General features: G+C 36.6%; 1 protein-coding gene across 3 annotated transcripts in view; it reads right to left on the bottom strand.

Annotated features, from left to right (window-relative positions):
* Positions 1-22,597, bottom strand: part of SPHKAP (SPHK1 interactor, AKAP domain containing) — a gene marked incomplete at both ends in the record, with an annotated part of 138,756 nt that overhangs the window by 74,641 nt on the left and 41,518 nt on the right. For all 3 annotated transcript variants that reach the window (XM_082630818.1, XM_082630819.1, XM_082630817.1), the window contains one exon: positions 7,992-8,099. In XM_082630818.1, coding sequence (XP_082486944.1) covers positions 7,992-8,099 — 108 coding nt within the window. The remainder of the gene's footprint in view (positions 1-7,991; positions 8,100-22,597) is intronic.

Here is a 22,597-nt window from a genome sequence, read left to right as displayed (position 1 = left end):
GGGATGTTGCTAAATAGCCTACGATGAACAGGAAAGCCCCTGTGACAAAGAATTATCCAGCTTAATATGGCAATGGTGCTGAAGGTTGAGAGACCCTCCCTAGAAGAATTCATTCCTGGGTACTTAGCAAAACTACCCTACTCACTGCTGACAGACTGTCTGCTTAACTGATTGTATACTATTAAATCAAGCCTGAGACATAACTTAGCAATGGGCAAAGTTTCCTTCACTCCTTTCAGTCAATTCAGATGCTTCTGGAAAGTACATTGAATGACTCCAGATAATCCAATTAAATTCCACCAACATCACAGATGCTATGGACCAGCTGACATGCCAGGTACTGTCTGGGATATACAGTGAGGGCTGTCTCTGGCCTTAAAAAGAGTGTAATATCCAAGGATGGAAGGGCAGGAATTCTGCTTGTAGCACTTTCTCATTTCCTAATAAAGGCCTAGGGTGAGCTTGTCTCATTGTTATAAAAGAGAGAAATTGTTCTCCAGAGGCTTGGAACTGAAAACAGACATCCTATGGTGGGCATTAGCCAGGCCCACTTTTGTATTTCTTCCTCTTATTTATTTATTTGTTTGTTTTTAAACTTCAGTCTCTAAGTTGTGAAAAAAAATTAACGCTATTACTTCTAACTAGTTTTCCTGGTACTTTGGAAAAATTGATTAAGAAAGACAAGTTAAACCAAACACATAATTCTGCTAAAAAGATATTGAAATTATGTAGTCAATATCCTTGAAGCTTAAAGGTATTTTAATGAGGAACACTGTTTATTGCTGTTGGTTTTTCTTGACTGATTGGCTTTCAACTCAAAGGAAATTTACTGTAATTGCAGAAATTGTATGAAAATTGAAACCCAAACCAAATCTGAGCTATTATAATGATGCATTCTTGTGTCAAAAGGAATTTTAAAAAATTTGAGAAATGGTTTGAACACCCAGGTTTAAAATTACACTCAGGTCTATTCATCTGTCTGTATATTTAGTGGCAAAAATACCACTATTATGTACTTGAAACTCGGCTTACCTGCTTAACAAATAATCTCTTGCTTTTGAGGGAACCCTGAAGATAGAGATCCCTGTATATGCACTTATCAGAACACCCCAGCTCTCAGTTATAAGCTCCTTTCTTCATCCACACATTCTTCCTGGTGTGACTGATCTTCTCTACTTTCTGAGGGTCACTCTGAAGACCCTCAAATCTCTTATCTCTCTCTCCCTGATCTTGCCAAAAACTCCCATTTGTAATACAACTACCAGGCTGGATTTCCACTTGGATGAGTAAGAGACACCCAGCATCACCCCCTCCTCCTACCTCCAACCGATTCCCCCCCCCCTCAGTCTTCCCCATCACAGTAAATGAAACTTCCATCCACCTAGGAGCTTACACCAAAATCGTAGAAGTTATCCTTGACTTATCTTTCCTTCATTCAATTCATTAACCTGTCCTTTTTTTTTTAAACATCTTTATTGGAGTATAATTGCTTTCTAATGTTGTGTTAGTTTCTGCTGTACAACAAAGTGAATCAGCTATACATATACATATATCCCCATATCCCCTCCCTCTTGCATCTCCCTCCCACCCTCCCTATCCCACCCTCTAGGTGGTCACAAAGCACTGAGCTGATCTCCCTGTGCTATGCGGCTGCTTCCCACTAGCTATCTATTTTACATTTAGTGGTGTATATATGTCCATGCCACTCTCTCGCTTTGTCACAGCTTACCCTTCCCCCTCCCCATGTCCTCAAGTTCATTCTCTACGTCTGTGTCTTTATTCCTGTCCTGCCCCTAGGTTCATTAGAACCACTTTTTTTGTTTGTTTGTTTGTTTAGATTCCATATATATGTGTTAGCATACGGTATTTGTTTTTCTCTTTCTGACTTACTTCACTCTGTATGACAGACTCTAGGTCCATCCACCTCACTACAAATAACTCAATTTTGTTTCTTTTTATGGCTGAGTAACATTGTATAAATGTGTCACATCTTCTTTATCCATCCATCTGTCGACGGACACTTAGGTTGCTTGCTTCCATGTCCTGTCTATTGTAAATAGTGCTGCAATGAACATTGCGGTACATGACTCTTTTTGAATTATGGTTTTCTCTGGTTATATACCAAGTAGTGGGATTGCTGGGTCATATGGTAGCTCTATTTTTAGTTTTTTAAGGAACCTCCATACTGTTCTCCATAGTGGCTGTATCAATTTACATTCCCACCACCAGTGCAAGAGGGTTCCCTTTTCTCCACACCCTCTCCAGCATTTATTGTTTCTAGATTTTTTGATGATGGCCATTCTGACTGGTGTGAGATGATACCTCACTGTAGTTTTGATTTGCATTTCTCTAATGATTGGTGATGTTAAGCATCCTTTCATGTGCCTCTTGGCAATCTGTATATCTCCTCTGTATATCTCTATTTATGTCTTCTGCCCATTTTTGGATTGGGTTTTTTTTTTTTTTTTTTTTCTGTACGCGGGCCTCTCACTGTTGTGGCCTCTCCCGTTGCGGAGCACAGGCTCCGGACGCACAGGCTCAGCGGCCATGGCTCACGGGCCCAGCCGCTCCGCGGCATATGGGATCCTCCCAGACCGGGGCACGAACCCGTATCCCCTGCATCGGCAGGCGGACTCTCAACCACTGCGCCACCAGGGAGGCCCCCGGGTTTTTGTTTTTTTGATATTGAGCTTCATGAGCTGCTTGTAAATTTTGGAGATTAATCCTTTGTCAGTTGCTTCATTTGCAAATACTTTCTCCCATTCTGAGGGTTGTCTTCACCTTGTTTATGGTTTCTTTTGCTGTGCAAAAGCTTTTAAATTTCATTAGGTCCCATTTGTTTATTTTTGTTTTTATTTCCATTTCTCTAGGAGGTGGGTCAAAAAGGATCTTGCTGTGATTGATGTCATAGAGTGTTCTGCCTATGTTTTCCTCTAAGAACATGTCCTCTTTAATATACAATATGTACAGTTTGAAGCATATTTTAAATTAATAATTACGTTGTGAGCTTTTATTTCTATTATGAATTATTGGAAGTCTCAATCCACTTATTTAATGCTTAGATATACATTATAATTCCTTGAGGCAGTAAACAAAGTCAATGATCTTAATTTTTATTATGTAACATTTTACCTACAACTTATAAGATAGAATTTGGACTCAATTTTCAATCAAAATAAACTTATAAAATGTTTCTCTTTAATAGTTTCAGGATCTAAGACATTGATAAATATTATGGACTAGGTCTAACACCTACCTCCAAATTACTACTGTATTATTTGGCCACACACTTTAAGTTCAGCCCTTAAATTATTTATCAAAATCCCCTTCTCAGTTTTATTGATCATTTTTCTAGGTTTTGGTTTCTTACATATGACTTTCGTGGATATAGAGCCACCTAGTTTCTCTGGTGGCAGACTCTTTTCTCTACCATCCTTCTGTGTCATGCTTCCCAATAAAGTGTCCTTTCTAATTTATTGGCTTCTAGAAGCTTGGGAATGTTCAGTGGAACTCTCATTTGACTGAGACTCAAAAGTTTTCTCTGGGACTCTTGGATTTTTAAAATGTGTCTGGAGCTAATGCCCAAGGTGAGATGAGGTCACATGGACCAGCTCTACTGCCCCAGTGCAGTCTTGCTTTGTCTCTTTTATCTAGAGCTTCTGTTTTGTTTAGTCTGGCTGACTCTACCACCATTGTTTGATTTTTCACTTTTATGCAGGCAGCATTTAGCTTCTCTTTGAAAATCGTTGAATAAATATTTAAAGAATATTGCTTAGATTGTACATTGTAATTCCTTGAGGCAGTAAACAAAGTCAATGAACTGAATTAGTAGCCTAAACAAGGGTTTCTGCAACTCTGGGCTCAACCTGAGCTTAAAATATTTACATTTCACACTGAAGTATGTAGAGATAAAGGGGCATCATGCCATTCTCAAAAGTTTTAGTAAAGAATCATATATGTATGTTTACACACAGATGTATCAATAAATGCATGCACAAAGGAGAGGGTAAAGCTAATGCAGTAAAATTTTAGCATTTAGGGAATCTGGGAATTCTTTGCCCTCTTCATGCAATTTTTCTGTAAGTCTAAATAATTAAAAAATAAGTATAAAAGTAGATTTTTTTAGAAAAAAATATTAAAAGTTATTTGAAAACTTGATAAATATCTGAACTAGATAATGTAAATGTCTCCTCACAGTTCTATAATTATATATTTCCTTAATCATGTAAATCTAGATTTTTCCATAGACCAACTTCTCAAGTGGGGTGTTTGTCTCTTCTTTAACTTTTCTATTAAGTTTCAGAATAGACTAGGTCCAGACATATTTGGAGAAATAATACAAAATAAAAAGCAGTCATTCAAGATATCATTTGTCATTGTTGCCACTGGGTTGCATTCGCATCAGAGACTCACTGAACAGCTGTCAAATATCTTCGTAGTTTTACAATATCATGTATGGAATGTTGAAGGTTGCTTGAGAATCTGATTCATTTATTTACAAATTTATGGCAAATGTAACACATTTTCAAATGCCATGATTCATCGATTAAAATGCAGTCTAGAGGCTATAATTTACTTGCGGGATGATGATAGACAAAAGTCTTAAAATGATCAGTAAAGAAAGAGTCTGACTGTAACTATGAATAGCAACTATACTCCAATTTAAAAAAAAAAAGAAAACTATATGTTCAATTTCTTTTGTAAATATGTCTGTTCAAATTAAAAAAAAAGAGAAAGAATGTGAATTGTCAAGGTAATTTAATGAAGCATTAAACCAAAAGATGGTCCTTTAAATATAAAAAATTAAATTCTAGTGAAGAGGAATAGGGGCTTAAAAAGTAATTAAATTAGTTTTTAATTTAAAAAAGTCAAGGGTCCTGAAAAGTCCAAATCCTACCACTCATGTTAAGGGCCTCTACTAAGATAATGCTTCTGCTGTTGGGTTTGAACATTGGCTTCCAATTTCATTTTCCTCCTCCACATTTCCCTTTTAAACAATTACGTTAAAAAAAGAACACAGTGAAGGTTGGTATATGATTTTTTTTCTCAGAATGGCAAATCAGAAATAAAATAAAATTGTATAGTTTGATTGGAGAACTCTATTTACAAAAACAAAACCACAGTTTTCATATTTGATATCTTTTGAAAAAAATTTAAGGGTAAATTTCAGGGGCCTTCTGAGTCAGACTTCATGTTTGGCTGGCCTATAGTATTTCTTTGTTAAAAATTTTTTATAGGAGTATAGTTGATTTACAATGTGTTAGTTTCTGCTATACAACAAAGTGAATCAGTTATACATATACATATATCCACTCTTTTTTAGATTCTTTTCCCATATAGGTCATTACAGAGTGCCCATTTCTGACAGCTTCAAACTGCTCTTCACTAAGACACCGCATTTTACCTGTGAAATGAAAGCAGTTCTTTATTGAGATAATGACCAAAACTTATTTTTGAAGCTTGTTTGATGCTTGAGAACAAACAGCTGTACTGACCCATGCCCATAACACCCTGAAGGGTTTCTATGCCTGAGATTGTCCCTCAATAAAAATTCTAAATGAACATCTTGAATTCAGAAAACATTGGTCCTTGGAGGCACTTAATTCTAAGAAACTGCAAATCCAGATACTTGGAGTTCAGTATGATGGATAGCAAGCCAATCAAAATTGGATATAAAAAAGTTGACTACTAAGTTTGATCAGGAAGAAATGAGTTAAAGAAGCAACAGTGAACATAGAATGGGGTACCCCAGAGTTATGAATAGAGTATAAAGCAATAAAATATGGGACAGCTTTGCTACAAGTTCCTCAGAATCTGTTGTGATTATTTGTTAATAGATTTAGATTTGGGATTATTTCATTAGACTAATTTTTTAAATTAAACTTTAATCAAGATATTATTTTAAAGTACAGTTCTATTTTTTAATTTAAATTACAACTCCATTGTTATCTTTTTGTGGATAATTTGTTTTGAACAGGAATTAAGTACTTTTTCCCTGACCATTTTAGTGACTCCTTCCTTGTGTATGGCTATTTTGATCAAGAGATCCTTGTCCTGTCAAGCATTGCTGTTGATCAACTCTATTTTTCTCTAGATAATATCTTCCCCTTAGCAATGTCCAGCTCTGGATTCTGTTTCTTCTCCTCACCCTAGAAATCTGTGCCAAGTAAGAAAGAGAGAAAGGACTCATAAACTAAGAAAAAGTAACTACAAGATACTTTTTGAGAGATTAGGGTTCATTTTTCATAGGGATTCTGAAATTTTTTTACAGTTTAGAGTCATGGACAATTTTTAACACTTGTGTCAGTTTCATTTATTATAAACTCTTGCAGGAAAACTAATCTTCCAGTATGCCTTTTACTTGTGTTTAGATTTTTCCCCTTTGGGGAAGTATAGAAAGAACCAGAACGGCAGTATGAATCAGCTAGCTCAAGCTCACTGATGTCATCTGAAACTATAAAGGGACAAAGAATTAAGAAATAAGGTCATACAGTTTTAAGTCCAAATTTGAGTTCATTGGGATTGGGGGGGTTGTGAGTAGAGTTTTCTTATACTTAGGAAGATCCAATGGTAATCTTAAATTTGGCTATAAATTTACCATTTCTAATTGTAGATCTGAAATATAGATTCCAAAAATATAAAGTTTAGAAAAGACCTCTTTGCCCTTTATTACTCAATTTTTAGTGCCCCAACTTTGGTGCCTTCTCCAAATGGCAGACTCCTTAATACAGGAGCTGCTTGGATGACAACTTTGACTAAAGTGTAGATGCTGATAGCTTTTACTCTCCATTTCTCTTCCTTTTACAATTCAAAGCTGTGTAATTAGAGATCCATATCAGCAAATGCCTGAATTTTCCACCTCATCTCAGAATTGAATTTGCAAAGAAGGTATCGCTGTTAAATTACTTGCCACCTAAATCCTTTTTCATTTTCGCCAAAGATTTTTAGCCAACAACTGGTTTTCTGGATAAGGGATTAAAAAGTCCCCAAAATAGCAGGATCAAAATCATTTTGCCTAAACAAAGAGATTGAATTATGTCTGTTGAATGGACTCTGCTTTCCTTGTGCTATGAGACTCTGCAGTGTGAAATGTTTTACATCCTCTGTCTGCCAGTTCTGGTTCTGCTCATTATATATAAAAAGCTCCTCCATACCATTTTCAGCTTCCTTTTTTTTTCTTTTAACAGAAATGCTGGCATGCAACTTACCTCCAGGAATAGCTCAGAGCTGATGCTCTCAACTTAGTCATGAGAATTACATTTCTCTCCTCTTTGGAAATATTCTCCCCTAGTCTCTATAATCATGAGCCCATAAGAGCTAGGTGATTGCAGTTAAAATGAAACATATAGTTTTGTAGAACATATAGGAAGCAGACTATTTCATATAGGAAAGAGAAATCACGTTGTTGATTTCTCGTATCAACAATACGCCCTTACATTCTAAGCCACAAGAAATATTTATCTATAAGGACGTCTCTTCCCTTGAAAAGGAGGATTTTATACGTAAAGCTCAGATCCAGTATATGATATGAAAAAGCATGCCTGTATATTTCTTATGTTGAAAATGTTTTCAAATAATGACTATAACTTATAAGAATGGTAGAATATTTTTATACAGTTTTCATGTTGAAAAATACCTACTAGTAGGAGTTATAAAATATATTAAAAAGAATCCAAGAGCACTCTTGAACAGGCTTTTATTTCTCATCATACGATGCTATTTCTGAATCTTTTACACTGTCAGTTTTGAAAACGAAAACACCGTTTTTTCCTTTTCACAGAAATGATAAGATTAATTTACCTGTTGAGATGAGTAAAGCAGAAGAAACATGAGCTTCTGCCTGTTATTTTGTCAACACTGTATAAACCAGTTATGTATTTTCAAAAACATGCTTTCCAAATCTTGTACCTAATAATTATGTCTTTGGTATGAGTACATATGCCCGACTCCCCACTTTCTCAGCCTGCATCCCCAGAGTTGTGTTTACTTACAGAAGCACAGTTTTCAGACTTGTCTTCCACAAAACCAATTTGGCAGGGTGTCCTCTGATTCTGAAGCCAGTAGTCTGTAGATTCCAGCAGGCTGTTGCTGCAGAGAACCTGAAGGAACCAAGACAAACTTCTCAGTGTTATTGGCAAGATTTTCTATTTAAACAAGGAACTCTTTTCTGAAGCATCTGTAAGTGTTTTGTTTGCCTCAGAGCATCTGGATATTAGAAAAAACTTCCAGGATAACAGCACCTCTAGAGTGTGTAAAATATTCAACCAAGAATCCACTTTAGAGGGATACATTGAAGTGAATACTGTTGTTTTTTCTCTCATCTAATTCAACATCTGGAAACTTCAGTGTACCTGTGACTTTTGCATAATTTGCAGTCAAGTGATTTTTTTGGGGTATGGTTCAATTGGCAATGGGGAATCAAACTTCATTTAAGTGTTGGAACTCTTTTACATTCTACATTATGAAAATTTTCCATTAAAAAATGTAGTTTCTCCATTTGGCACAATACTGTTACCGAAATTATGATTCTTTAGTTCTTCAGCTTTGCTAATATATCTGTGAAATAGGGCACAGTTCTTCTAGAACACTTAGGATACTATATTAAATTTTAAAATTATTAGGAATAAGTAAGTGTCTTACAACAACCCTTTCCCTTGTAGAAGGAGTATGGTAAAGCAAAATCAATTTCAATACATAAATGAACAACACTGTGATTTACAAATGCCTTGTTTCTGGGCTTTGATTTTAAAGCAAAGAAGAAAAATTGCACTTCTGAGCCAAAACATTTTGAAGATGCAATCTCATAAACAAACAAATGACTCAACTTCTGATGTGTCTTAACTCTATTCAAATATTGTATAAGATTTTTCTCATCTTATATAAGATTTCCAATGCTCTCCTGGTACCCTCTGCTTTATTAGGGTACATGTCTGCTACTATTTGACAACTACCTTCACTTAAGTAATATAACACATTTAATCAGTTTGGTTAATGCCACAAAAATAGAATGACACTTCAATTACATTTCATTTGCACAGTGAAGGATTGTCTTTTTTTCTGTAAAGATAAAAGTACATTAATTTTTGTGTCTGCATGTTGAATTAACCAAATATGTCTAACACATTTTTCTATAACATTTTTGTTTCAGCTAAGTGATATTATTACTTTTTAAATATTTTCCCCACACAATGCTTATTATTCCTGGAGATGACAAATTTTCATCCTTTTACAGAACAGTACAAAGAGACACTTTGATGAGAAGGTAATTGAATGATGAAATTCAGTTATCACTGCAGACTCAAGTTGGCAATGGAACCTCTCAGGTCTCTTCAAGATTTTATCTAAACTGTGGTTCTTAAAATGTGAGCTGAGACCCCCTAGGGGTCACTGAGATCTTTCAGAGAGTCCAGCAGTCAAACTATGCTTATTATAATACAAAGATTTTATTCACCCTTTTCATTCGAATCATCTTATGAGTACTCAGTGGAGTTCTCCAGGGTCCACACGAGGTGTGATGGTGTAACAGGCTGACTGCAGAAGCAAATAGGAGAGTCTAGCTGTCTTCTTTTAAGTCAGGTATTAAGAAGGTTTGCTAAAAATGTAAGATGAAATTATTTTTCTCACTAAAGTGTTTTGTTTTGGAAAACATAGATATTTTCCATAAAAATATGTATGTTAACATGTAATGTGTTTGTTATTATTTTAAAATTATGTTAAAATAATAAATTATGGTTATTTATATTGTTACTGTTATTTTAAAATTACACATATTTAGAATTTTCTTAACTTTTTTTCTATGAATTATAACTTTATATAGCTTCTTTAAGTTTCAGTATTTTCATTTCTTTCTATGTGGCCTCAGACTTCATCAAAATATGCTGAAAATACAATTTAGTATATAGCAAAAGCTGTTTTTTATAATTTTTATTTTATATTGAAGAATAGTTGATTAACAATGTTGTGTTAGTTTCAGGTGTACAGCAAAGTGATTCAGTTTACATGTATCTATTCTTTTTCAAATTATTTTCCCATTTATGTTATTACAGAGTATTGTTATGTCAACCCCAAACTCCCAATTTATCCTTCCCTGCCACCTTTCCCCTTTGGTAATCATAAGTTTGTTCTCTAAGTCTGTGAGTCTGTTTCTGTTTTGCAAGTAAGTTTATTTGTATCATTTTTTTTGATTCTGCAAGTAAGTCAGACAAAGACAAATATCATATGATATCGTTTACCTGTGGAAATTTTCTTAGCTTTAATTTATAATATGGAAAATATCAATAAGTGTAAACCCTACAATCAGAAGCTTCATCAGGTCTCCCAACATTTTTAGAGTGCAAAGGAATTTTGATTCCGAAAAAATACAATTGAGAACCATTGATCTAGACTAACTTTATTTAAAGAAGAAAAAGCTTCTCAGTCCACCTCCTCCACTGCCATTCACTTTTACTTTCAGCATATTTAGAATAGAATTTAAGAGACTGGACATTAGTGACCTAACTGCGTTGAAATCTAAACCTGGTCATTAGTAGCAGGAAGACCTTGGGTGGTTGCCTAAAATCCTGAGTCTAGGTTTCTACACCCATGAATGGAGAGAGTAACACCCACCTGGTGGTGGAATCATTGGGGTATTCAGTGAGATGACAAGTGTCAAACACTTCAGCATGCAAGATGACAAGTCATCCTCTCAATACATGGCTCTCATTTTTACTATTTGATACGAACTTCAAAGAAAAATAGAAAATTGGAAGCTTTTGCCTGAAATGAGTGGATTGAAAACATTTCAGATGTATGAAGACAAATTTTCTTCAGCAAATATTCTGACCTAAGGTGTAACTTCAGTTCAACATTTTGTAGTATTAATGGTTGCAGCTACTAGTTTTTGCGTGCTTAGAATGTGCTGGGAAATGTGTTAAATTTTTCATATATTTATTTACTTATTTATTACTTTTAAATTTAATCCTTAGTGCAATACTATAAGGTAGGAATTAAAGAGAAGGATCTTCGTGGCAATTGTCATTTTGCAGATGAAGACCTTGAGGTTCAGAGAGATTTGAGTTCCTGCCCCAAGCTGCTCAGAGCTGGACTTTGAATTCAGTTTTGAAGATACCAAGTCTGTGAGTGAAATCATTTAACAATGTTGCCTTGCATAACCCCTACAGATGGGTGTGATTTGGGGTATGTTTCTGAAGGGTTATGTGCCTCTAATTTTTGTAAACATAACTATGTTTACTCTGCATCATAATAATGTTAGAGATTTAAAATGGAAGCATCAAATGAACATACCAGTTAAGAATAGTTTGCAATGCAGCTTAATAACTCCTCTGACTAAAAATCCATTCTTAGCCATTTCAAAGCTCACTCCACAGAAATTAGACCCTGGACTTTTTCTGTATTCTAACGTATTCTAACATATTCAAGGCACATGTATCATGGTTGCAACAAACTGTGTGTCAACAAGAGAAAACAACTGCCACTTAGAGGAGCTTATGAATTATTCCTGTCTTAAGTCAGCCCTAAGAGGGGGGGCAGAGTTCAGACACAATTCACTTAGGTCTTCCAGAAAAGTGGTGGGCTGGACTGGCATATTTTCCAGGTGAAACACAGAGAGTCAGAGATGGAAATGCCGAAAGACATCAGCCTGACATTTCCACACTGCAAGATTCCCAAGGCCATGAAAAAGACTGTCTCATGATGAGGCTGACTGAGAGAATTGTCAGCTACCTAACAGATTTCTCCTGTGTTGAACTTCTCTGATATAGGGAAATAGCACAGAAAGATTCATTTGTTGAGTCTTCTACTATAAGGGCATTTTTGCACCTATTTTAAACATAAATAATAACAAAACTTATACAAAGATCTTGTTCTGCCCTATCCTAAGGGGGGGGGGAAGTCGACAGCTTTATGGACCTGCTTACTCAGTGGAAAATGCTAGAAAGACTTCTCACTTAGCTATTCCATATCATTTGGATCCTGAGTGTCTTCTCAAAGGTCCATCTTTGCTTTAGAGGAAACAGAAATGTCAGAGTGAGGAAATGAAATTTAAAGTGCCACCTACATCTTTCAATTGCTTAAGAACAAATGTTTTGAGGAGAACATCTTTCATGAGAATATTCATTCACGGTGTAATTTTAAAATGTGAATTTTATTCATCATAATTTAAAAAATAGTTTATTTGATCTTATCAATAATTAAAATACATTTCATTGATATTTAGAGATTATTATTTAATACTTATATTTGTTCATTATTGACCAAAAAATAATACATTTAACTGAGAGCTCTCTGGACTAAGGCCCTAATAGATGTTATCTGAATTAAACTTCTAGATTTATAAGGTAGAATTTGAGGGCTAATATGTGAAATGCACTTAAAACAGTGCTTGGCATATAGCAAGTGCTCAATAAACATTTGTTATTATAAAAATTATTATTCTGTTTGCCCAGACTTAGAGGGGTCAATAATTTTCTTGTTAGTGGAGAGCTAGCATTTGAGCCAGGCTCTCTGGTCCCAAAGCCCCCATTAGGCATGGCTCCATTGCAAGCTGGTAAAATTACATAATTTCTCATCCTTGGATTCTACCAAACATATGTCTATATATTTATCCATCTCTCCCTCATGGGCCTGGTCTGGGTGATCAGGAGCTTTGAGCTCCATTCCTGACCCTACTGTCTGTGTGGTCAGGCTACCCACCAGCTCCCAGCCTCAGTTTGTCCTTTGTATACAATTAAATCATGTGATCTGAAGGGCCACTCTACATGGAACATCAGTAATTCTCTGCCTTCCTCCTCCTTTCATTCCTTCTGCTGTTCCAATTCCCAAATACATTAAGAGCCAAATAAGCAAATAAAATAAAAATGCAGGCTTCAATAAACCACTTAGAATCATATGTTAAGCAATTTTAACCTGTGAAAAGCTTTTGGTGTAATGGTTTAGCCAAGTCATTAGAAAAAGAAGAATGCTTGAAAGAAGAATATGTGCTTGAGAATTTAATGATTTTGAAGCTTTATGAATACAATCTCCCTGCTGAGACCGTCACTTTCTGATGGTGGGGAGGGAAAGAGAAAAACTCACCAGGCTCTCAATGGTTCATTCATTTATCTGCTATTTTTAGCTGCAGGTTCAGTTGTTTCAGATGAAGAGCTAATAACAAACATGCTGTGCATTCACTAGTTTGAAATAACAATGGCACATTTTCTCTTAAAATTTCATGAGTGTCCTAAGCAATGAAGAAAGATTGTTCTGCTCTCTTGTACAGTGACTTTCCTTTTTTATATAGAGAACCAAGTTGTAGGAATTTAGTATTGATATGGCATGGGGAGGGGAAAATGGACTCCTGGTAACCTGGACACAGCTCTAAACATTGCTGGGCAGAAAAAAAAAAGTAGTAATTAGATTGGAGAAGACAGTAATTTAAGGTTAGTCACAGAGGTTTGGAGGCAGAGTTGATATTCTCTTCCATCTCATCACTTACTGAGTGATCTTGGGCAAGTCATTTAGCTTCTGCAGGACTTAGTTTTTGTATTTATTACAGGAGGATGATTACAGGCACTTCAAAAAGTTATTCCAAGGCTCAAATAAGAGAAGGTTCATGAAGGACTACCCTCTTAACAAGTAGGCAATTGATAGGTGATGGCTTTTATTATAAGAATGCAGTAAAATTTAGACAACACATTTTCCATCTTAACATTTTCTTGATCTCCACACAGCACCTGGCAGTTTCTCTTTATTTGTATTTGTGGTGCTCCATTTTTATTTTACCCCTCTTGCTTCTCTCATTTCCTCCTTCACTCAATATTCGGTCAACAGAGGTTCACTGAACTCTTTTGATGTTTGACCCTGGGAATATTAAGATGAACAAAATGACTGCTGTGCCTTGGAAGTTAAACTCTAAGAGGGGAGAACAAGCGCTGACAGGCTCGTGATAGAGAAAGCAGGTGCTTTGATCAGGACGATCTGTGTCAGAGATCACCCAGGATGGAGTAGCCAGTTCAACCTGCAGAAGGTTGAGACAGTGCACTTGACCCTCATGTCAAGTTGAAAGATGCATCTGAGTTGTCTGGGGATGTTGGAGAAGGTTGGGAGAACATGTCTCTCTTTCTAAGTAGCTTTCCTCTCTGATGCCCTAAAAGGGAGTATCCCCTCTGCATAGGGCCTCAGCGTGTTGTTCTTTCCACCCCTCACAACCCTTTTCATCGGAGATCTTACTGACTCCAAGGGTACTAATTCCCGCCTGGGGGGATGACTCACTGGTCTACGACTTCATCTTTGACCTTTCTCTAGAGCTTGGCTTTTCACAGTTCTAGCTGTTAGTTATTTTTCTTGGATCTCCTGCTGTCACCTTGGACTCTTTGTGTCTGAACTCAAACCTTTCTCTCCCCAATTCCGGCCCTTAAAAGAAAGCTGACTCCCTGACTTCTGTATTTGCAGTTAATGGAAGAACAATTCTCTCTTACCCTGGCTTGAAATGTCTGTGCCATCTGGAACGCCTCTTTATCTGTTTCTAGTCTTATATTCTGCTCTATTTTTTTCCTTAATTCACTTAACATTTAAGTACATGCTATAGACTAGTCTCTGGGTAATACAATAGTGAATAATGCAGACTCGATCTCCACATTTATGGAACTTAAAATCTGGCATGGAAACCCAGAAGTAAATAAAGGAGCACTGAAATACACTTTTAATTATAAATCGTGGTAGGTAGTATAAAGAAATTCAACATGGTGCATTGATAGAGAATAAAAGAGATGGGATGATACTTGGGAAAGGCAATTAGGGAAGGCTGGACACCCACAGGGTCCTTAAGAATTACAATCGTTAACGTTGTCATGGTCTGTCTCTTCTATCTCCTTCACCCCTTGCCTCTCAAATCCATGTAGCTTACTGAAACCAGAATCAGAGATAAGTACTAGGCTTTGAAGACAAACCTGGTTTCAAATTCCAGTTTTTCCGTTAATTAACTCTGCAGCCTAAGGCAGTCACTTAACCTCTTTGAGACTCATTTTTCCACCTACAAAATGAGGTCGGTGTTGCACTCACAATGAAGAAATTTTTAGTAGACATTAGAAATACTAAACACACACAGTATCTGACTACTTTAGGTGTTCACAAACAGTGAAGAGTGAATAATAAATAGCTATTATTATCACAAATATGATTACTGATGTTATGTAATTCTCTCCCAAGACCTTAACCTCAGTTGATTAATTGACCCAATAAACATTAACGTTGTACCATCTATTCCCACTGGAAACCTGACCAGGTCCTGGGGAACAAGGAAAGACATATTTGCTTAGTAAACCCCAAATTTTATGGGCTTATTGTCAAACTATGACTTGGTATTCAAGACAGAACCTAATCCAGCTCTCACCTGTTAATCATTTCATGAATATGTATTAAGCTCCTAAGTTCAGGATACTGAACTATGCCCAGTTTAGGTGTTTTCCAGGCTTTGTCTCCAATACTTTCCCTGCACACGCCGTCTGCTAGAATCTCCCACTTACTAAAAGAGCTCCATCTCCTAGTCTTTATAATGCACATGCTTTTCCTCAAATCTTTCCACCAGCTCCCTGAACTTTTCCCCGGAAGTTCCTTCCCAGCTATCAAGATATAATTGAAACAACCCCTTTTCCCTGTCAAATGTTTCTTCTTCATGATGAAAACAATTTTTTATTTCAGAATTTTGGAATGTGCATGCATGTCTTGTCCTTCCCATTAGATGATATGAGTATTATTCCTGCAAGGCTTTTGTTTTCCTCAGAGATTTTATGGAAAGGTTACAAAGAATTTTTATGTTGAGCAAGATTCCCATTTTCTACTTCTGTGCTATCAAATATTGTCAAATTTTATTTTCTGATAATTGTAGGTACAATGATGTTAAGAAGCATCAAAGCCCTTAAAGAGAAAAATTTCAAACACAAAATGCTACATTTGCCTATTGTATATATCATGATTAATGATGGAATGGTGCTTAAAATTAAGTGGATAATGTCATCAGAACAATGAACTCATTCTTCAAAAGCAGAGATTTATCATTCTCCCACCCTCAAACAGGTAGACTCAGAGAAGATAAGATGTGTTGGGATTTTGAGACATTGACTCTCTCAGCTGCCTGGAGGCTGGAGAGAACCTGGGTTGGCCATTCCAGGGCAAGCGCCTCTGGCCATCTGCTTATTCAAGAGTTCCAAACAAATATTATTTTAAAAAGTATGTATAGTAATGTGGAAAAGATTTGGAAACATCATCTAAAGTAATCATCCTTTCAAATGTTGCACACAATTTTCATGAATGTGTGTTGGAGATGAGGAAACAAAAAGCAAGAGCAGCAATAAAATGAAGGAAGCCATAAAAGTCCATTAATAGAGTCCTGGGCATCCCTCAGAGAAGAATCTCCAGGCGCCTATTGCTGTTCTAGCCGTTTTCTAGGAAACTCAATTAAATTTTTCTTACACAAAGAGATTGTAATGTGAGCAGGGCAATTAGATTTGCACAGTGAGTGGTAAAGATGGCAGAGAGTTGATGAGAATGATGTTAGGGAAGAATGAAGACAGCTATTCATCAGATATTACTACCTATTTGCTCTGCAATAAACAGTGGCATCTCTACTGCTGGTAACATTTTCTTCATAGAGATATCACATCCCTATAAAATTCATCCTTTTATCAATTACAGGAAAAAATCTGTAAAAAATACAAACACATGGAGGCTAAATAATACACTGCTAAATAACCAAGAGATCACTGAAGAAATCAAAGAGGAAATCAGAAAATACCTAGAAAAAATTGACAATGAAAATACGATGACCCAAAATCTATGGGATGCAACAAAAGCAGTTCTGAGAAGGAAGTTTATAGCAATACAGTCCTACCTCAAGAAACAAGAAATATCTCAAATAAACAACCTAACCCTACATGTAAAGCAATCAGAGAAAGAAGAATAAAAAAACCCCCAAAGTTAGCAGAAGGAAAGAAATCATAAAAATCAGATCAGAAATAAATGAAAGAAACAATAGCAAAGATCAATAAAACTAAAATCTGGTTCTTTGAGAAGGTAAACAAAATTGACAAACCATTAGACGGACTCATCAAGAAAAAGAGGGAGAAGACTCAAATCAACAGAATTAGAAATGAAAAAGTAACATTTCATTTCAAAAGTAACAACTGACACTGCAGAAATACAAAGGATCATAAGCGATTACTACCAGCAACTATATGCCGATAAAATGGACAACCTGGAAGAAATGGACAAATTCTTAGAGAAACACAACCTTCTGAGACTGAACCAGGAAGAAATATAAAATATAAACAGACCAATCACAAGCACTGAAATTGAGACTGGGATTAAAAATCTTCCAGCAAACAAAAGCCCAGGACCAGATGGCTTCACAGATGAATATTATCAAACATTTAGAGGAGAGCTACCACCTATCATTCTCAAACTCTTCCAAAATATAGCAGAGGGAGGATAACTCCCAAACTCATTCTACAAGGCTATCATCACCCGGATACCAAAACCAGAAAAAGATTTCACAAAAAAAACAAAACTACAGGCCGATATCACTGATGAACATAGATGCAAAAGTCCTCAACAAAATATTAGCAAACAGAATCCAACAGCAAATGAAAAGGATCATACACCATGATCAAGTGGGGTTTATCCAAGGAATGCAAGGATTCTTCAATATATGAAAATCAGTCAATGTGATAAACCATATTAACAAATTGAAGGAGAAAAACCATATGATCATCTCAATAGATGCAGAAAAATCTTTTGACAAAATTCAACACTGATTTATGATAAAAACTCTTCAGAAAGTAGGCATAGAGGGGACCTACTTCAACATAATAAAGACCATATATGACAAACCCACAGCCAACATCATTCTCAATGGTGAAAAACTGAAACCATTTCCTCTAAGATCAGGAACAAGACAAGGTTGCCCACTTTCACCACTATTATTCAACATAGTTGTGGAAGTTTTAGCCACAGCAATTAGAGAAGAAAAAGAAATAAAAGGAGTCCAAATCAGAAAAGAAGAAGTAAAACTGTCACTGTTTGCAGATGACATGATACTATACATAAAATTTTAAGTTTTTATTTTGCTTGAGTGAGATTACTAGGTAGTGTGGTAACTCAATAAAAAACTGATAAACTGTCTTGTAAAGTGGATTTGCCATTTTCATTCCCATCAGCAGTGTATGAGAGTTCAAGTTGCTCTACATCCTTGTCAGTGCCTGGTGTTGTCAGTTTTTGTTTTCAAATTAATTTTAGTCATTCTACTTGGTGCAGAGTGGTACTTCATCGAGGCTTATTTTCCTCTTATTTTTTAAAGATTTTTTTTCCTTTTTAAGATTCTTTTATTTAAAATTTAATTGGATTCTATATTGGTACAAATCACATTCATAAAGCAATAAAGCATTAATTAGACTCTATATTTGATGCTAACTTTGGAATACCATTTCCAAGAGAAGGATAACACCATCCATATTAAGTTTTCATTCTGTCATTCATTCATTCAATGGCTGATTGCTGAGCACCTGCTGTTTTTACTAGGTGTTGCTTATTTACTGCACGATCAGGGGCGGACAAAACAAAAATAATGACAAAGCAAACAGTTTTGTTCTCATCCTGTTGAGGGAGGACAGACCATAATCAAATAAATTTTCCATATTTATATATGTTCTGATAATGAAGATCACTGTGAAAACTACTGTGACTACTGTGAAGACAAAGCCACAGAAAGGGATAAAAATTAAGAGATGTATTTTGGAAAGTATTTTCTGGCCTCTCTGAGGGTGACGTTGAGCAGAAATCTGAATGAATTAAAGTGCCAGTCACACAAGCACCCGAGGGAAGAGCATCTCAGGCAGAGATCACCAGCAAAAACAAAAGCTCAAAGCAGAAATGTTTTTGTTGATTTTGAAGAAGAGCAAAGAGCCCATAATGGCTGGTGCAGAGTGAGTGGTAGGGGAAGTGATGAGAAAGAACTTTTTATCTTTCACTGGAAAGAAATCCATGGCTGAGCTGAGCCAGATAGTCTTTAATGTCATGAAGCACTCTAAGATGCTACAAAATGTTTAATTATAATTTTTGGGTGTTTAGTCACTGGCTTAAATAATGCTTAATTATTAGCTTAAATTTTTATAATAGCTTAAAACCTACCCCCTGCCACACATTGAACTAGAAGTCAAAAGATTTTGTGTAATTTTACACTCTTATTTTATGTTGATTTAATCTGTGCCTTAGCGAACTTTTTGGAGAACTCTATAATCTTTTGTTTTCCACTCTGGGATATGATACCTTTTCATTACCTCACAGTAAAACTCTATTGCTTATTTAAAGCACACTGAACTCCTAAAAAGAGACAAGGAAACAAATTGGAAATGAACTTATTTTGTGGAGGGAAAAAAGTGGCATAGAAAACTCAGTGGTTTCGTCTCAGTTTCTCAGAAGGTTGAATTAAATGTTAAGATAACATTTTCCTTTTAATGATGATTCTTCTGGCTGACTGCCTGAGGTTTTGTGTATTTAGCCTCCTTTGAAAAAAGGGGGAAACTGTTTCCAAAGTATGAATAATCATGTTTGATTATTCATAGGACATATTCTGCAATATGATCATCTGGTTGGATGTGAAACATTCTTGCATTATACGACTGACACCTAGTACAGTTTGGAAATCTTGTAATTGATTATTACAAAAGTATTGGAAAACAGCGGAGTTCTTTTAAGGCCTTGGAACTAATAATTCTCCACTGTCAAGGAGCAGATCAAAGGCATAGATGGTTTGGAAGTTTGGGAAAGAAATGCTTAGCAGCGGATCTGCAATTCTTTCTCTCTTTACTGTGGAGAACAGTGGGACAGAATACCCCCAGAGAAGAAAGAAGGTGACATTCTCGTATCTCGTTATAAACATACTAACCTCTAGATAAACTGTACTGTTATAGCGAGAGAGTCCTTATCTATGGGATGCTCTTAGCAATCCTGGTCGAACTAAGCTTGCCTCTGGGAAATAAATATGAAATATACTGATTTATAAATATCTCTGACAAATGTCACACATGCAAGTAACTGAGTATAAAATGGAAATGTTTCACGAACAAAAGGGCTCTCTTCTTTGAAATTAATGTCCCCATGTATGTAATCTGGAGACTTTGTATATTAACCAGGCACAGAGTTTATCCTAATGTAACAAGAAATGAACTAGGTAGACAGTTTTAGATCTCTCCCTGCTTTTCTCGTGCCACACAATTACTCTGTCCTGGAAGCTCCATTGTATTTCAATGCAATCACAAGAAAGGTATAAGAGCACACAGGGCAATTCAGCAGTATCAAGCCACGCTTGTTTACTTCTGCCACATCACACTTCAGCCAGTCAGCTGTCTGAAGGATGCTTTGAAAGTTGATCAGAGCTTTCTCCACATGAAAATGAAAACCAAGTTTGAGTCTCAAGTATAAATTACAGGAGTTTCAAACACAGATATACTCTGGAAATGCAATTACAGTATAATTTATGAATGGTTTGATTTAAAGAGAGTCAAATTAGACATAAATGGAGGACAGCTGATTAATTGCTATTTAATTCCTATGTAGATGCAGTATAATGCTGTCATGTTCATATGACCAGTGATGGAAATGTGATTTTTAATGTTAGGAGAAGCAAAATATAAGAAAAAAACGTACATGTAAGAAAACACACGATGTGTATCTAGACCTACCATTGACTTTGTATGATTTTTCTGCAAAGTGTAAGTAGCACAGATTTTGCTGTTCATCAAAGAGATAGTGGATTTAGCCACGTATCCCTTGAGTACTGATGTGAGCCTTTGGCCTTTGGCAATTATAAGAAAGTGGCAATTCTCATTTCTTGACTCTTCTTTGGAAGAAGCTGCTGGGAACAACTACCTTCTAAGATGTCAGCATATGGACACAAAATTTGCTAAGGTTCACACCTGCTTCTTGGATGCTTCTCATTCTGGAGAGTGTGAGCCCTCATCTGGATCTTTTAGGGCAGGTGTCCTTCTCAAAATGTAGAGATAAGCCTGGTAAATGTGGGCATGCACATGACAGGGCTCATTTTCAGAGATTCATGAGCCAGAAGGCCCCTATGGAGGACTCTTCAAGATTATCTGAGCCAAATCTTTCCATCCTATTCTGGGAGAATTGAAAAGTGGGCACTTTGATCAGAAGGGTGAGCCTGGCCAGATACAAGGAAGGTGGATGCTGTTAGGACTGGTGGGGAACATGGTGTTTACTGCAGGCTACAAGGCTGAGAGGGTTGTTTACATGGGGACTGAAGGGAAAGAGAGGAGAACCTTAAGGCTAGTGATGGAACCCTGGGATGGTAAGATATTTTTTTTGGAGCACAGGTTCCGGACGCTCAGGCTCAGCGGCCATGGCTCATGGGCCCAGCCGCTCCACGGCACGTGGGATCTTCCCAGACTGGGGCACGAACCCGTGTCCCCTGCATCGGCAGGCGGACTCTCAACCACTGCACCACCAGGGAAGCCCATGGTAAGATATTTTAAAGGCCCACAGAGAGAAAAGAGAGTTTTGAATGCCAGATTAGATATTTAAAAAAATTTAGACCCCTCCCAGTTTTGGATAGAGATATTGAATACCTACTCTAAAGGTTTGGTGTAATTGCAATAATTCAGGAAAAAAGATCACTTGCCTAGTTTCAATAGTGCAACATCACCTTCAATTCCACAAAATGTTTTAAGCTATTCTGGGTTTTCAGAGTCCTACTTTTTGGTTTAAAAAAAAAAAGAAAGAAAAGAAAAGGCACCGCAAAATCCTTCCAGGAGTTCTTCACACACAGCAAAAAGGACGCTCAAGGAACGGAGCTGTAGAGAACAGAATAAGACTAGCATATTGGAGTCTCAAGTACTCTATATAGCAATTGTTGGCAGGAAAGAGAGGTGGTGTGGAGTCCTGAATAGAAGTCTTGACTTTTGAAGTAAGAAGCTGAATCATATTCAAACTGCAAAGTGAGCCATAATTGCTGGGTTTCAACAAGTTTCCCATGTAAGATTACCGAATTGACATTTTCCAAAGAATAAGCTCACCATGTAGCACATATAGCCCCACCTCTCTAAAGTTCAGTGTGGACCAGGCTGCTTTAAAGGCAAGAGAAAACATTCATCATTTCGACCTGCTTTTGGTGAAGGCAGAGGAAATTAGTCCCCACCAGAGCCCTCATCATTTTGTTCTGGCCTCAGTGCAACCTTGAAGCCTCCTGGATGTCAGTGTGGCTCAGCACATGAGGAAGTTTCCTTAGGCAGTCAGCGAAATGGCCCACAGAGGGAATTCTATGGCTGGTTCTTTAGATGCAGCTTGGCTGAATCTGAACCTGTGAACTCGCTACCTTGTCTCCTAGCTCTTCTTCCTAATAACCTCAATGACACCACCACTCATAGACGTCTTGGTTCAAATAGTCAGTGTTCGTGGTTCTGTTCAACTCTCAATGTCATGGAGACCTATTGACCTTGACTTCCAAATGTGTCTCATCAGAGTTCATTTTTCCCTCCTCCCACTGCCTGTATACAGGTTCTGCCTCTCAGTTCCCTGCTTCCCTATTCACATCAGCTATGCTTCTCCTGGC

Source organism: Mesoplodon mirus, assembly GCF_964341445.2.
Source record: "Mesoplodon mirus genome assembly, chromosome: 8".
Lineage (NCBI taxonomy): Eukaryota > Metazoa > Chordata > Mammalia > Artiodactyla > Ziphiidae > Mesoplodon > Mesoplodon mirus.
This window is presented reverse-complemented; position numbering and strand designations above follow the sequence as displayed.